Source organism: Sylvia atricapilla, chromosome 2, assembly GCF_009819655.1.
Source record: "Sylvia atricapilla isolate bSylAtr1 chromosome 2, bSylAtr1.pri, whole genome shotgun sequence".
In the NCBI taxonomy this organism is placed as follows: Eukaryota; Metazoa; Chordata; class Aves; order Passeriformes; family Sylviidae; genus Sylvia; species Sylvia atricapilla.
In genome coordinates, this window is record NC_089141.1 from 42,712,740 (window position 1) to 42,727,122 (window position 14,383).

Consider the following 14,383-nt stretch of genomic DNA (forward strand, 5'->3'; position numbering starts at 1 on the left):
TACTGTTCCAAAACTTAAATATAGGATGTGACATAAAGGTCATTTGAAGGCATATTATATTATGCAATGAATTATAATCTTTTAGGATAGGCTGTATTGTCTCCTTATTTAACCGTTAATAGAACACTTTTGGTAAAATAAACTGCAATTTAAACAGCTGAATGCAATCTGCTTATAGATACATACTGATTTATTTAAAAATCTTACAAAATGTATCTATAGTTCAACAACCCTAATGAAAACCACAGGTAACATTCTGTACAGAGCATTTTTTTTTTTTTAATTTTAAAAAAATCTACGGGTTCTGTTACGTAGAGTACAAACACACAGATACGGCATCATGGAATCATAGATTGACTTGGGTTGGAAGGGGACCTTGAAGGCCACCTGGTTCCAAGCCCCCTGTCATGGACAGGGACACCTTCCAGTAGACCAGGTTGCTCAAAGCCTCATTGAACCTGGCCTTGAACATGGCCAGAGGTGGAGCACCCACAGATTCCCTGGGCAACCTGTTCCAGAGGCTCACCACCCTCCTACTGAAGAGTTTTTTCCTAAGTATCTTTTCATTAAGAGCTTTAGTCTACAAAAAATAGCTGCTATGCCTGATGAAACTCAAAAATCAGAACACCAACAGAAGAAGTCTTAGGTAATAAAACCAAAATGATGAAGTTGTTACTGATCATAAGTGTTTTAAAGACTCTGCTTTCTTTTTGTTTTGCTTGATTTTGTGTTTTTAATTTCTTTTCCATCCACTTCTATTTCCTGAAGTTGTGTTGAGCAAACACTAGTAGACCAGGGTTCCATTATGCCATGACTATGAGAACACATCTTCCATCAACTTAGACAGTTTGTTCACATCTTTGTCCTTTGTGATGGCCAAGAGGGATTGAGAATAAGTAGACAAAGGAGTGAGATTTAGGACAGAAAAGAAAGAGAAATACTGGGGAAAAATGGTAGGGGAATAAAGAAAAGTTGTTCTAAGTCTGGAACAAATGCCACAACCCTTTATTACAGATAAATAATGTTGGCAGCAGGAGGTAGCTTTAAACTATGTTCATCCTGTTCTTACAATACAATATGCATCACTTGAAGGCTGGCTTGGTAAGTGCTTTTAAGATTTCTGCTCAAACATACACTTTACATGTATATCAGATTACTCCTCAGTTCAAATACAGTTGACTGCTTTTTGAGAAAATATTCCTCCATGACAGAGAGAAGGATGTCACTCTTTTTGTAAACTGATGAACAAACTGTTGGCTCAGTTTTGTTGAATTTATCTACTCCCAGCAGATATTTGACATTTTCTAGTAAGGTTGCTGACATCAGGCCTGTCCATGAAAGCAGTGGTATGGAGCCTATAAACACATATGCTTCAGTTTTCTGGTGTTCATGAAAAGATTTGGCTGCTTAGCGTTTGAGCTAATGCTAACTCTTTCAAACCATAAAAAGAATTACTCTCTATGAATTATTCTTAAAAGTAATCTGAATTATACATGGTTCTAGAGGAAGAGGAATTTACATGGGTGCCTGAACTTTTTGTCCTTTTTTTCTGACATCAGTTGAAAAAATTAAGGAAAAATCATGGTGTATTTGATTATTTTTGGCGATATTTCAACATATGAATTTAAAACTAAGGTCACATGTCTATATGGGGACAATAGTTGTCTGGAGTTATAAACTTTAATATATGGAGTTATGGAGATATAAACACATTTCATACTGTTCCAAAAGTGCAAGCAAAACCATTACATTTTGTTCGAGCTGTATTATCTAACACATTAATGAAAATGTTCTATTGCTACATAACAGTCCTAGTAACACTGTTAGGTAATGTCTCTTGCTAGGGCAGTGGTAAGATGAAAAATATTCTCCAGTTACTTTTTTAATGACTACTAAGAGTGATAGGTTTCTCTTAGTGTGCTCTTGATTAGAAAAACACTTCTACCATCCATTGCTAGTGCTTGTGCTCTTGAATTTCTTTCTGAACTCCATGAGAACTTAAAATGTTTATGGATAAGCATTGTTGTAAAACAAAAGACAGCTTCCTGAGACATACGACTAGGAACATTGGCAAATATGTAATATGGAGGACAACTTAAAATGCCTTTGAGTTTTACCAACCTGGAAGACATTCCAGGCTAACGATGAAGACGGTCAGGAGCCAGCCAACTTGATGGAGTGAATGGGATTCAATGTTGAAATTTCAAGAGCTTTCTGGTTATGTTATTAGCGTGATACCGCAGATCAAATATAATTCAATTTATAGGGCAACTTTGAGACCTTCAAAATGGGTGATGATGCATCTTCATGGCACTTTCCTCCTTGGCAGTGATTGTATTACAGCGGTTTTGCCATCAGCTCGCATATTTTTTTACAGGCATGAGCAAGCTGCTGTCAGCCCTGATGGAATTATGTCCCCCCACACCAAGTAGCCTTTCCAAGCTTCATCTGATAAGCAGTATGTCTCGAAAAAAAGCCTTAAAAGCCAACAAAACCAAACCCACATTATTTCCACTCAACAAAAAGTAACAGTGCCATATAAGCTTGTGGCTTGAGTCGTTGACTGGAGCCTGTGTCTCGGGGCACTATCATTAGGAAGAAATCAGATGTATTGTTGTGACAATGGACGATAAACAATTTCTCGTCTCTCCCACACGTAAAAATTATTAGCCAAGCACATCAAGGGTGGTGGAGAGAGCAGACATCCCTTCAATGACCCCTGCGCCGCCGTGAGGAAGGCTCTCCCTCAGGCTGATCCCGCGGGAGGCTCCAGCTCCCGATTGGAAATGGCGCCAGCCGCTGAAACCAGCTCCTTGCGCACACAAGAGGCTCTCTCTGCCCGGGGGCGCTGCTCCGCGTGGTTGACAGGGATTGATCCTCGCTAGAGGAGGCAGGGCGGGTATTGCGCTCTCTCTCTCCCTCTTCTGGGCACAGAAGGATGGGTGAATGGGGCAAAGCGGGATCAGTGCGCCAGAAGGGCGGCTGCGCTGCCCTGGTCCTCGAAGGAGCGGGCGCTGGTGCCATGGCCAGCGCGGGGGAAGGAGCCGCGCAAGGGAAGCGCGCATCCTCCATTTTGGCGAAGGGCGGGCGGAGAGTTGGCTCCCGGCGCCTGGCCGGAGCACTCGTCCCCACCCCCGCGGGGCACCCGGCTCCTTTTCCCGCGGGGCAGCCGGACGGAGGCTCTTCAAATGGACGCCCCGCTGCGCCTCATGTTGGTTCCAATTGGTACCAAGCTCCCCGCAGCGGCTTCCGACAAAATGGAGGACGCCACCACCACTGCCACCACCACCAGCACCACCACCACCACCTCCTCCAGGAGCCATGTCGGCGGCTGATTTGGCGCCCTCCCCCGCGGCGGGCGGGGGCAGCAAGACGTCCTCGGCTGAGGAGGCGCTGCTCGGCGGGGCAGGCTGCGGGGACGCGGGCCAGGCGCCCTCCCTAGGAGACGTGAACTCTTTTTTTCCCTCTGGGAACGCTCCCATCACCCATGCTCTGTCCATCATGGGAATGGCCCCAGGTTCAAAGCCATGGTGAGGGGAGGGATGGAGCGCAGTGGGACCCCTCGGAGAAGCGCTGCCAGCCCCTACGGCTCGGCGGCGGGCGACGGAGCGGGAAGGCGAACCCGCGCCCCAAAGTCGGAGCGGCGGCGCCCGCAGGGACCGAGCGCACGGCCGGGACGGCCAGCGCGCCCTGCCCGCGGCCGGCGGGGCGCAGCCGGCTCGGTGGTACCGAGAACTTCTGCAACTTGCCGCTGTCAAAGAGCGGCGCGGGGAGCGCCAGCGCAACCCTCGGGCACGACTAACGAGCCGGTCGGTGGGCAGCGATCCGGGTTCCATCAAACCTGATGGATCAAAGTGGGAAGAACCCCAAGCATGGCCAGCAGGAAGATTGGCAGTTTATAGGGTCAACCGGCTGCGGGCGGCTCTGATGGATGGGCGGCGCACCCACTCGGCTAGCCCAGCGCCAGAGCCCGCCCTCTGGGAAAGCCAATGCCGGGGCAGGGAGGCGGATCTCCCTGAGCTCCCTTGGCCTGGTTCCTCCTCCCCTTCGCCAGCAGCTGCGCTTCGCCCGGGACTGGACCGAGTTAGAGTTGAGGCGCCGGAGGAGTAGCGCAGAGTGCGTGCGTCCCCCGCGGGGGGGTTCGTGCCCGCAGGCCGTGGGGAGCCGGGTAAGGCGGGGGCGCGGGGCGCTGCGCCTCACCGGGGCGGGCTGGCGGGGGGCTGGCGGCGCTCAGCTGGCCCCAGGGCGGGGATGGGAGAGCAGTCGCCGTGCCTTCCAGCTACCCGGGCGAAGTACCCCGCGGTGCCGCTGCCGCGCCGCCACCTCTGGCAGCGGGGCTGCGGGCGGCACCGGGGCAGGGCAGTCCCGCGCATAACCATCGCGCCGCGGAGGGGCCCGGCGGGGGTAAATGGGGGCCGCCCGGGGGCAGCCCCGAAGGAGGGGGGGCAGGGGCATTTGGGGGAAGGGCCGGGTCTGCTCTAGCGCCTCCTATTTTAACTCTCTCCCTCCTTTCCCCGCCGGGCCCTCGGCTGTTGTTCTGCCCCGGTGCCTCCCCCACCCACCGCCCTCGCCGCCCCCCCGCGGGTGCCTCCCCTCCCCTTCTCTCCCCTTCCCTGCCCGGCGCTCCGCGGCTTCTGCCGCCGCCGCCGCTGCTCCCCTCCCGTATTGTTCGGCTGGGTCCCTCTAATGGCGGCCAGGAGGCGGTAGTGCTGCTGGCCGACTGCAGGGGGGCAAACCCGAGACCAGGGGCAACTGGCGGGCGGGGGGCGCGGGCGCTCGCCCGGCGCCAGGGCGCTGCCGCTGAGGCCCCGGGCCCCCCGGGCGCCGCTTCGGGGCGGATAGGGCCAGTTCGCAGGTAACACTCGCTGCTCCCCGCCGTGGGTGCCACCGCCGCCTCTGTCCTCCACACTCGCGGTAGAAGCCCCGCGAGGAGGGCTCCTTGTCCCTCCTTCCGTCAGCGGGGACAAGCGGCGTGGGTGTGCCGTGAGGAGTACCCCACCGCCCCCGGGGAGGGCAATGAATTTATTTGTCTGTTTATTTATTTATTTATTTGAAAGATTGGGATTAAAGGAAGGTGGCGAGTGATGCAGGCAGTACCTGCCCTGGCCAGGCGATGGAAACGCTCCTTGGGGGCGCTGCCTGATCCTCGCTGCCCCCTGTTAACCCCGTGCCTTTCCCTTAGGCTCCAGCCCAGTTTGGTGCAGCCTTGGCAGCGACCAACAAGGAGAGGGAGCTCCATTGTGAGTGCTATTTGTGTATCTGTTTCTGCCTTCGCTAGACCCGCTTACAGCGGGCCTGAACCTTTCCCCCCGCCTCGTATTCTCCGGGGGCAGGGGTAGAATGAGGTTCTTCCAGGGCTGGGTGGGGAAATTCCTGGGTCCAGCAGCTGCTGCCCTGGGGCGAAGCCCCAGTAATGGCTGTGAGGCGGCTCCTCCTCGGGGTGGGCGCTGCTGCTGCAGACATCGCTCCTGCAATACCAACTCCGGCAGGCAGACGACGGGCTGCTGCTGCTCACGTTACCCGGCTCGGGAGGGAGGAGGAGGAGGGCATATTTCGGGTGCCCTCTAGAGTTCTGGAGCGTGCATGGAAATCCGTGACAAGACACCTTCAGCCATCTTGAATTTTTTTTTTCTCCCCCTATTGCTCGAATCGCGTGTCCCGCGGGTTATCTCGAGGCTAAGAAGAGGCACGGGAGGTTTAAAATCACCCAGCAGTTCGCGATGGAGAAGCGCACTCCATCGTCTCTGTGCATTCAGGCTGGTTCTCCACACCCACAGATTTGTTTGGGTGGTTTTGTTGGGCTCCTTGGCTGAGCTTTGAGCCATCCGCTTTGCCTCTTCCCCAGAAAGCTGGAGGACACGGGGGAAACCCACAGGTTCTCAAAAGCGAGCATTTTTAGTGTTTAGTCTGTGTGGGATTTTGAGGGGAGATTTTGATCTCCGTTGGGTGTTAGGTTGGCTAAGGAGAGGCTCGTTGCCAATCCCCGTGGGTAGGGCTGGGATGTAACTTGACTCTAGATTCTGCGCTTGTTAATATTGGGGCTGTCTTTTAGCTGCATGGGGGATCCCGAGATGGCCAAGTAGCGCAGCGAAGGAGCCAGTGGAGAGGCCGTGGAGCTGCCGCGGTGGGCCGGGCGCGGTGCGCGGGCTGTGCCGCCAGAGGCGCCGGCGGGCGGCGCGGCCGCTCCGCTGGGAACGTGCAGATCGAGAACAAAACAAAAAGGCAGCGCCTGTCTTGCCTTCTGGGTCCCTCGCCTGGGTACAGCACGGATTCAGGTGTTGCTGTCTTCCCCATCACTCGTATCTTGAATTTTCCCCCCCCCCCCATTTTATTTCTGTCCCTTGCCGTTTTACGTGGTAGATTTTCCAGATTCGCAAAGCTTGCAACTTTCTTTGTCGCTTTTTAGTGGCTTACGTATACAAAGAACGAGTGCTTCGCTGCAAAACCTCACTGCTTAGGATGAGGACATCAGATCTGGATTTATTGTGAGCATCTAAAATTATGAAACACATCAAAGACTTGTAAGAGTTTGGATGGCATGTTACCATTAATAAAGTGGTCTGTTCCGACCCTTGACTTGCAACAGCAGTTTAAAATTTTTAGTAGTAATTTTTTAACTCTTAAGGTATCTTGGATGCAAGGCTACCATCTGATTTTACTTCTGATTCATTATGTATCATTATGTATCATTATTCATTCCAGTCTAACAGCTGTTCTGTTTTTTTCTAAAGATTCTTCATGTAAAAAAAAGTTAAATCTAGAAGCACTCAAGGCAAATAGTGCTTTGGAAGAAGGGGACTGTTGTGTACTGGAGCTGGTTTGACAAAAATTATTGCAGCTTTGTGTGGTTATTACTTAAGATGAGACTACTGCCAAGAACTATAGCTAAGATTCAGTAAACCTTACTAAGACTCAGTAAACGTCTTGCACAAAAACATCCTGGTAGGTGGCACATTGTCCTCCTCCAGCTGCAGTGATGGTGGCACAGCCTTCTTATGGCATGTGATAGGACCATGCTGTTCTGGGGGGGAATGGATTTGGTGCTTAGTGTTGCAAGGTCATCTCTAGGAATGAAACTCATTAGCTGTGTTGTTAGGTGGTTAAACTAAGTAACTTGTTTTAATAGAAGAGTGTCTTAATTAGAGCAATAAATTCACTGTATTATCTAGTAAATTTGCTTTATATTATTGTTATTAATCCTCTTAGACCTCAAATATATGATCGCGTTCTACTGTTGCTTACCCTGTAATAACATGCTAAGAGGGATTTGCATCAGCAAGAATGTCAAAGGGGCAGTGAAAAAGTGAAAGGAACTTTCTTTGTCTTTTAGAGAGCTTGTTCAAGTGTACAGAGGGATTTGGTGCAAAGCTGGTACAGTGTTTTTCAGATTTTTTGCTGGGGTTGTTTGAGTTTTGGTTTTTTTGGTCCTGCAGCATCATGAATCCTCTTGTGTTGTTTGAGAAGTTTTTATTTTGGTTTTGAGGACTAAGGACAGAATTACTGAAGTTCTGTCACATTGTTTGACTTTGCGCTCAATTTATATACCCTGCAACAAAAACAGTATGGGAAGTTCTGTTAAGAACGTGTAGCAAGAATTGTTACTAATGGAAAATTCACTGTCCAGGGAGAATGATTTATATTTTCCATCACAATTAACAATGAACTCAACCAATTTGTGGAAAGGGGTTGAAATTTGAATTCACAAGAGTTCAAAAGACAGGTGTTCTCTCTAAGAAGTATGAGGTTATATTTTTCTTATGAGGGCCTTAAAAGCCCTCATGTTGCAGTGGAGTTTTGTGTCCACTGAAATTGTGTTTGTCTCCACAGCTCTTTTCAACTTCTTAACTTTGTTTCAATGATTTAATCTTAGTAGTTCAGTGTTCTTGTGTGGGTAACTTGGGTTGCTTACACATTAGAGTTGAGATGAAGCTTAGCTTGTATTCCGTATTTATAGCTTGCCCTGTATGCTGCTGGCAGATATGGCTGCCAATAGATGCCGACTTGATGTATGGATGATTTACTCAATTTAGATGCTACTAATTACATTCTTCATTTTGGACCAAGATTTGCAAGTTTGTCTGATAGCATTTTGTACTTTTAAGAGAAATTTTTGGTAGAAGGAAGAAGTGCGAGACTTCTGGAATGCAGTTGCATGTTATGGCCTCTTCAGTTAGGATTTTCACTATATTGATTTTTATATCATGGTTTTTCCAGCTGCACAGTGGATTCCAGCTCCTGTTTGTTGCCTGTACTGTGTGTATTGGTGTAAATGCGCTTCATTGGGACTGTTCCTCCTGCCACCTATTTTGGGAGAGAAGTGCTGATTCATGTGTGACTGTTCTCAGGTGTTTCTGTGGTTTCTAATGCACGAACAAGCTTTGTGTCTTTCCTGTCGTGTTAATCTCCATCTTGTTACCCCCTTGCTCAGATGGTTAAGTAGCATTCTTTGCTGCTGTGGTTAACCTGGTTGAATACAATCCTGTGTGTGCCCAGGTGGCCAAGAAGGCCGATGGCATCCTGGCCTGGATCAGCCATGGTGTGGCCAGCAGGACCAGGGCAGGGACCGTCCCCCTGTACTGGGCACTGCTGAGGCCACACCTCAAATCCTGGGGTCAGTTCTGGGCCCCTCCCTGCAAGAAAGACATTGAGGGGCTGGAGCGTGTCCAGGGAAGGGCAGCGGAGCTGGGGAAGGGTCTGGAGCACAAGTGCTGTGAGGAGCAGCTGAGGGAGCTGGGGGTGTTCAGCCTGGAGAGAAGGAGGCTCAGGGGGACCTCATCACTCTGTAAACTGCCTGAAAGGAGGGTGCAGCCAGGTGGGAGTTGGCCTCCCAGGTAACAAGTGACAGAACAAGGTGGCCTCAAGTTGCGCCAGGGGAGGTTTAGGAATATTTGGGAATTTTTTTCTGCTGGTAAGGTTGTCAAGCATAGAAATATGCTGCCCAGGAGAGTGGTGAAGTTGCCATCTCTGAAGTAATTAAAAGATGTGTGAGTGTGAAACTTAGAGACACTGTTAAGTGGTGAACATGGTGGTGGACTGGTGATTGACATGGTTAATGGTTGAACTTAAGTGTGTTTTCGAACCTAAATTATTCTGTTATTTCAATGCCACTTACTTATACCTAAATGATTTTGACAATTTAAATCTTTCCTTTTCCATGAACTTCCAGAAATTATCAATTTTATATGTATTCCGTGAAACTCAGTGCCACTAGAGTTCAATAGGACACAAGTACACAAAGAGTTTGATTACATGTATGTGTGTTATTATGAGAACATCCACAGTTGCAATAGATGAGATCAGTGACTGTCCTTCATGGACAGGGTCCACAGAAGGTTTCTTGTTCCTTCACCTGGGGCATCTCATGGACTGGATATGTCAATGATGAAAGTTGTTTTCTTATTCCAGTTTGCTATCAGAACAAAATTATTTCAATCGATCGTTATAATGCAGATTTTATTAGTCCAACATAAGTAAAATCTACAGAGATGGTTAATTTTTGTGTTCAAGTGACAGTTTCCAGTGATAGATTGCCACCAACATATTTTTCAAATTGCTCTTGGTCCAGAGGGCATTTGTCCTCATGCTTAAATGCTTAATTTTTGTCTAGGTTTCCTGAATTTTTTGAGATTAGCTTTACTGTGACTTCTTTCTCTGCCCCTTTCACACCAGCAGCTGTTAGAGACTAATCTTACAGGACTAGCAGGGACTCATCGCAGAGATGGGGTGCAGGAGCCAGTGTTCAGTGATCTGAACAGAGTAGCTGCAAGTATGGGTTTGAAACACTCAGGCCTTGTCAGTGCTTTAGCCAGCTGTACTGAGTGTCACTAGCACAGGAGGATTTTGATGGGTTTGTTTGGTTTGTTTAAGTTTGTTTGAGATGAGGATACTTAATGGTGTTTGTGTTGTGCAAAACTATGGGTTTGGGTCTCTAAAAAATATAATGTGTAATATGTTACTTCTTTATTTAAAAGGTTTATGAACTTTATTGTCCAGCTTCTTTAACCCTTACAAGACAATCAGAATCCTTCAGTTAGCATCACTGTAGCTTCCAAAGGCTCTAATACTGACATTTGTGTACCTAGTGCTGTACAGAAATCTGTTCAGGCATAGTCCCTGCTCATCAGTCTTACCCCCAACACATGCTGAGCAGGATGTCATCTCAGTTCTGCCTTTCCCCCATGGAATAGTTGGTGCAAAGTAGCCATGTATGCTTGGGCCCATGCTGCCCAGTTGGGCAGTGATGGCCAACTTAGACGCTTGCTGCTTAGATATTGGAACCAGAGTTGCTGATGTGACTTTTGCTGGGCCAGACCATTAGGAGAGATCAGTGGCGTTATGGAAGAGTTTGTGTTGTGTTTGTGTTTCTGTATTTACTTTCCTCTAATCTTTTGCTGTGAAAGATGGCATTGAAGAAGATAGAAAATAATGTATGAATTATATGGGTTATGCCAAATTTTACTAATTGAGGGCTACTTACAGCTCACAGTCAGTCCAAGAAACATGGAGGTCTTTATTTTCCTCCTGCAGGCTTTTGTTGGAAGTGTATTGGCAACTTATCTTTAGGCTCTTCTGCGCAATGCAACCATACTGAACATGAAAAAAAGTTAATTCTTTTCAGTTAACTCATAGTGCAACTGTGCTTTTTTTTGCCTTTGCTTTTTGTTTTCCCCTCTCCTTGAAAGTAACCTTGGTGAAAACCTTACTTCTTTTTGGAGTTCCTTTTCCTTAGATCTGTGTAAGATCTTTCCAGCTTGGTATTTACTCCTAGTACTACATCAAATTTCTCTAAAAGTCATTTTGTTCATCTCATTCATAAACTCAGCTGTCATGCCTGTATGGATGACCTTCAAGTCTCTCTCTTCCAGACTTGCTGCCCTCTAAACTAGCTAAATCTGTGTGTGCTTTTGACTTGCCTTTGTGGATGTCTGACCTTTAGCTGAGGCTACTATTGCAGAGGGGAACTCTCTGTGCTGTTGCTTGCAGACAGCGGGGTCATACGATCTTTGATTCAAGCCCATAATCTAGCTCTGGTTTTAGACGTAGCACACACTCATCTAACAAAGACTGTACATTTCTCCTGCATAGTAAGTGGTGTCTTAACTGTTAATCAGCAATTAAATGTTTGTTATTTAGTTGTGTTAATAAATCACATGAGTACATCTCATAGCGTGCCTTTGATCTCTGCATCATGTGGTAACAGCTTTTCTTAACAGCCGGGGTAAGAATGATCCTGTTGATGTGGGTTCAGAATCCTATACCAGAGTGCTTTCCTGGATGTCTCTTTTGATTGTCTGGTCTTCTTGCATTTTATGTTGGCAAGACCAACAGGTCTTGCTTACCTTTAGTCTAATATTGGATTTAACTGTGATGGGTACTATCCACTTTTTGTTGTTAATGAGATTGTAAGTACTGTTTAGGAAGTGATGTCATGGGCAATTGAACAATTTCCTTTATTCTGCTGTGATGCTCCTCATGCTTGGAGAAGTTCTGCTTGTGCACCCATGCAAGCAAGAGAGTTGCAACCTGTCAATGCAAAAGAAGCTGGCTTTAGGAAATAAAGCCTACTGAAAACAAACCCAAACCACTACCTTTCCTGTCACTCTGGGACTCAAATACACCATCCTTAGAACAAGAACTAATTGTAACCATTGTTTATGGTGATGCTGTTTCCTTGTATTCTCATCTTTGTCTCTCTCCATCTGCTGCCCCTTATGTTTAGATTGTTTGCTCTTTGAACAGTTGTACTCTGTGTTTGCACAGTGGCTAGCATGATGTGGTCTTCAGCTTTGGCTCCTGTGAGTCTGTGATAACAGTTGTGACTTATGGGTGTGTCTTTTTTTCTTTTTTAATATGTGTGTGTGTGGAGAGGGGATGAAGACCTTGTGTTCTGTTATAGCCTGAAATAATGTCACTTTGAGCAACAATTGATTGCTAATATACCAATCTATAAATAATAAAGAATTCTTATTACACTGGCAGAATTTACCAGACATCTTTTGAATTTTTAGCTAGTGTTTGCATATGTGCATGTTTGGGATTTCGTGTGTTTATTAGTTATTATTATTAGTAGTAGCTTTGCTTGTAAGGGTGGTTATGGTTTTTGAAAAAAAAAAAAAAAAAAAAAAGTTCATTCAGGAAATGATGTTTTGTTCTGGTATGTGATGCCCCATTAAGGAAGCCAAGTAGCACCTAGAGAGGCTGGGTAAGAAGTCCTTTATAATCCAGGTAATGAAAAAAACTCCACAGTTGAAATTAAGGAAAATGGAGAGCACAACACAGGTGATTTGTTTTTTTACCAGAATTTGGATATTTGCCATCATCACTGTTTGACCATGATTATGCATGCTTCTATCCAAAGAATTAACAAACAAATACTGAGATGGTCTGACTAATATTGTGTATAGTGCAATAAGGACCTGAACTAAATTCAGCTTTTTTTAGTAATTTAGAAGAACTTTAAAGTTTGGAGAAGATACACAAGAATTACTTGAGAAGGAATAGAAAGAATTACACAAGAAGGAGTAGAAAACATACTTTCTATTAAGAGACTTCAGAAACTCCATCTATTTCTCAATTAAAAGAGAACAGATTAGGGTGTGCCTTAATCCTGATGTAGAAGAGACTGTGCACTCAATAACATATTAGATAGTGGGATGTGCTCCTTCCGTCTCCCTTTCCATCCCCAGTGTTAAAGGCTGAATTTCTGAGTATCAGTTATTGCCTAAGCAGTACAAGATCCGACAGGGAACAGTGTATAGCCTTTCAGCAGGTACAACAACTAAGAGTTGGAGTAGCTTATTGAGGCATCACTTTTTCCTTTCTAGGCAAAAGTTCATGGAGGGTTTGAAAAGCTCCCCTGCTAGGAGAGTTAATAGATTTTTTTATTTAAGGCTCAGAATATACTTCCGGTTGCATACATGGATTCAAAAGACAAAATATCGGCTTAAAACAAATACTGCCTTGTATATTTTTTGTGGGTTTAAATTTAATGTATATACTAATGTATATAATGGCTGCATGACCATTTAAACCAGACTAACTTAGGTTTGTCATTGTTCTTTCCTGTTTGTACCAACATTAGTATTTTCTGGCTTTTTTGACTGTTTTATGATTTTAATTTTGAGAGTCAATTTAGGTCCATAAATCATCACAATAAAATTTGTGGGTGAGGAGCTATGTAGGTGTAGTGTTTTTGTTCTTGGTTTTTTGTGTTTCAGCTTTCTACCATCTTAGCCCTCATGATGGACTGGCTGTTAGAATCCTTAAACAGTTAGGGAGAAAGGGAAAAGGAGTAGGAATTCAATACCACAGTAGTCCTGTCCAGGACTGGATGTGGTTTGTAGTTGGGGAACTGTGGCCTTAACCAATACAGTATGCATTTTATTTTAAAATAAGACTACCTTTTACATTTTAAAAACAGTTGGATAACCTGGAGTCTTGATTGCATAATGTAACTTGCAGCCAGCCAGTGCAGCTGTGAAAACCTGTCATACTTGCCTTGCTGACCAGATCTATTCTTGCCTTGGATCCCGTTTCCTGTCAACCTTACCTCATTTAGAACTTGAACTATTTTGTGGCTGGTTTTTTCTTTTTATTTTCTCCCACTTCCTTTTCTATCTCATTTTGTGGTGATAAGTTTTTCTTTCCTTTGTTATATTGTAGCTTCACTGTCTGTTTACTTGGTCTTAGTCTACATGGGTTTCCCTCCTACACACAGCATAATATTGACTTCTTTAAATTCAGTTTTCTTTGTTTCAAATTACTTGATGCATTGAATACTAATCACTACAAGTAAATTGTAAAAAGCTTGTCCATGCGAGATCCAAAATAATAGGTAGTTAGCCAATACTTGATTATTTCTAAGGGGTGAAAAATCTACTTGAGGCTCTTAGCTGATGTTAGTTATGCTAAAGGCAGAGAAAATGATCCGTTGTAAACTTGTTCATTTACCGACTTTGACATGACAGTTTTCCTCTATGCATATGCAGAAATGAAGTATTTTAGATGCATTAGTCAAGAAGATTTGTGCAATCAGTCACTGAGAAGTGGTGTGCCTTTTGGCCTGGTGAGTACCACTTACCCATGCAGAGCTGCTTGTTCATAGGTTATACATATATGAGTGTAGACTGAATGTTAGTTTAAAATAAAAACTAAAAAATCCCAACCATTTAAGAAGAAGCACTAATGAAGAATAATGTTAAAAGTCTGTATTGTTAGTTAAGAAGTGTCATCATTTCTAGAATGTTTGCAAATCTGGGCACTAAAATGATAGAAGACAGCTTTGGCTAGTCCTGGTGAACAGCAAATAGAATATCAATTGTGCACCCTAGCAGGATGAATGTAGACAGCATACTGGATTGAAATATGCAAGGTGGTAGCCAGC

At 45.6% G+C, this 14,383-nt stretch overlaps 1 protein-coding gene across 1 annotated transcript; it reads left to right on the top strand.

Annotated features, from left to right (window-relative positions):
- The first annotated feature begins 3,931 nt into the window (after positions 1 to 3,931).
- On the top strand, positions 3,932 to 6,360 carry LOC136374982 (uncharacterized). The gene is made up of 3 exons (XM_066340342.1): positions 3,932 to 4,168; positions 5,183 to 5,240; positions 6,053 to 6,360. The coding sequence occupies exons 1-3, from the start codon at positions 3,932 to 3,934 to the stop codon at positions 6,358 to 6,360; spliced, it is 603 nt and encodes a 200-aa protein (XP_066196439.1).
- Positions 6,361 to 14,383: the final 8,023 nt, after the last annotated feature.

Bases quoted from the DNA above. Each gene is read 5' to 3' on its own strand.
- LOC136374982 (XM_066340342.1), top strand. From the start codon at position 3,932: ATGGGCGGCGCACCCACTCGGCTAGCCCAGCGCCAGAGCCCGCCCTCT. The intron at 4,169-5,182 runs GTAAGGCGGGGG...CCTTTCCCTTAG, and splicing joins CGCAGGCCGTGGGGAGCCGG to GCTCCAGCCCAGTTTGGTGC. The intron at 5,241-6,052 runs GTGAGTGCTATT...GCTGTCTTTTAG, and splicing joins CAAGGAGAGGGAGCTCCATT to CTGCATGGGGGATCCCGAGA.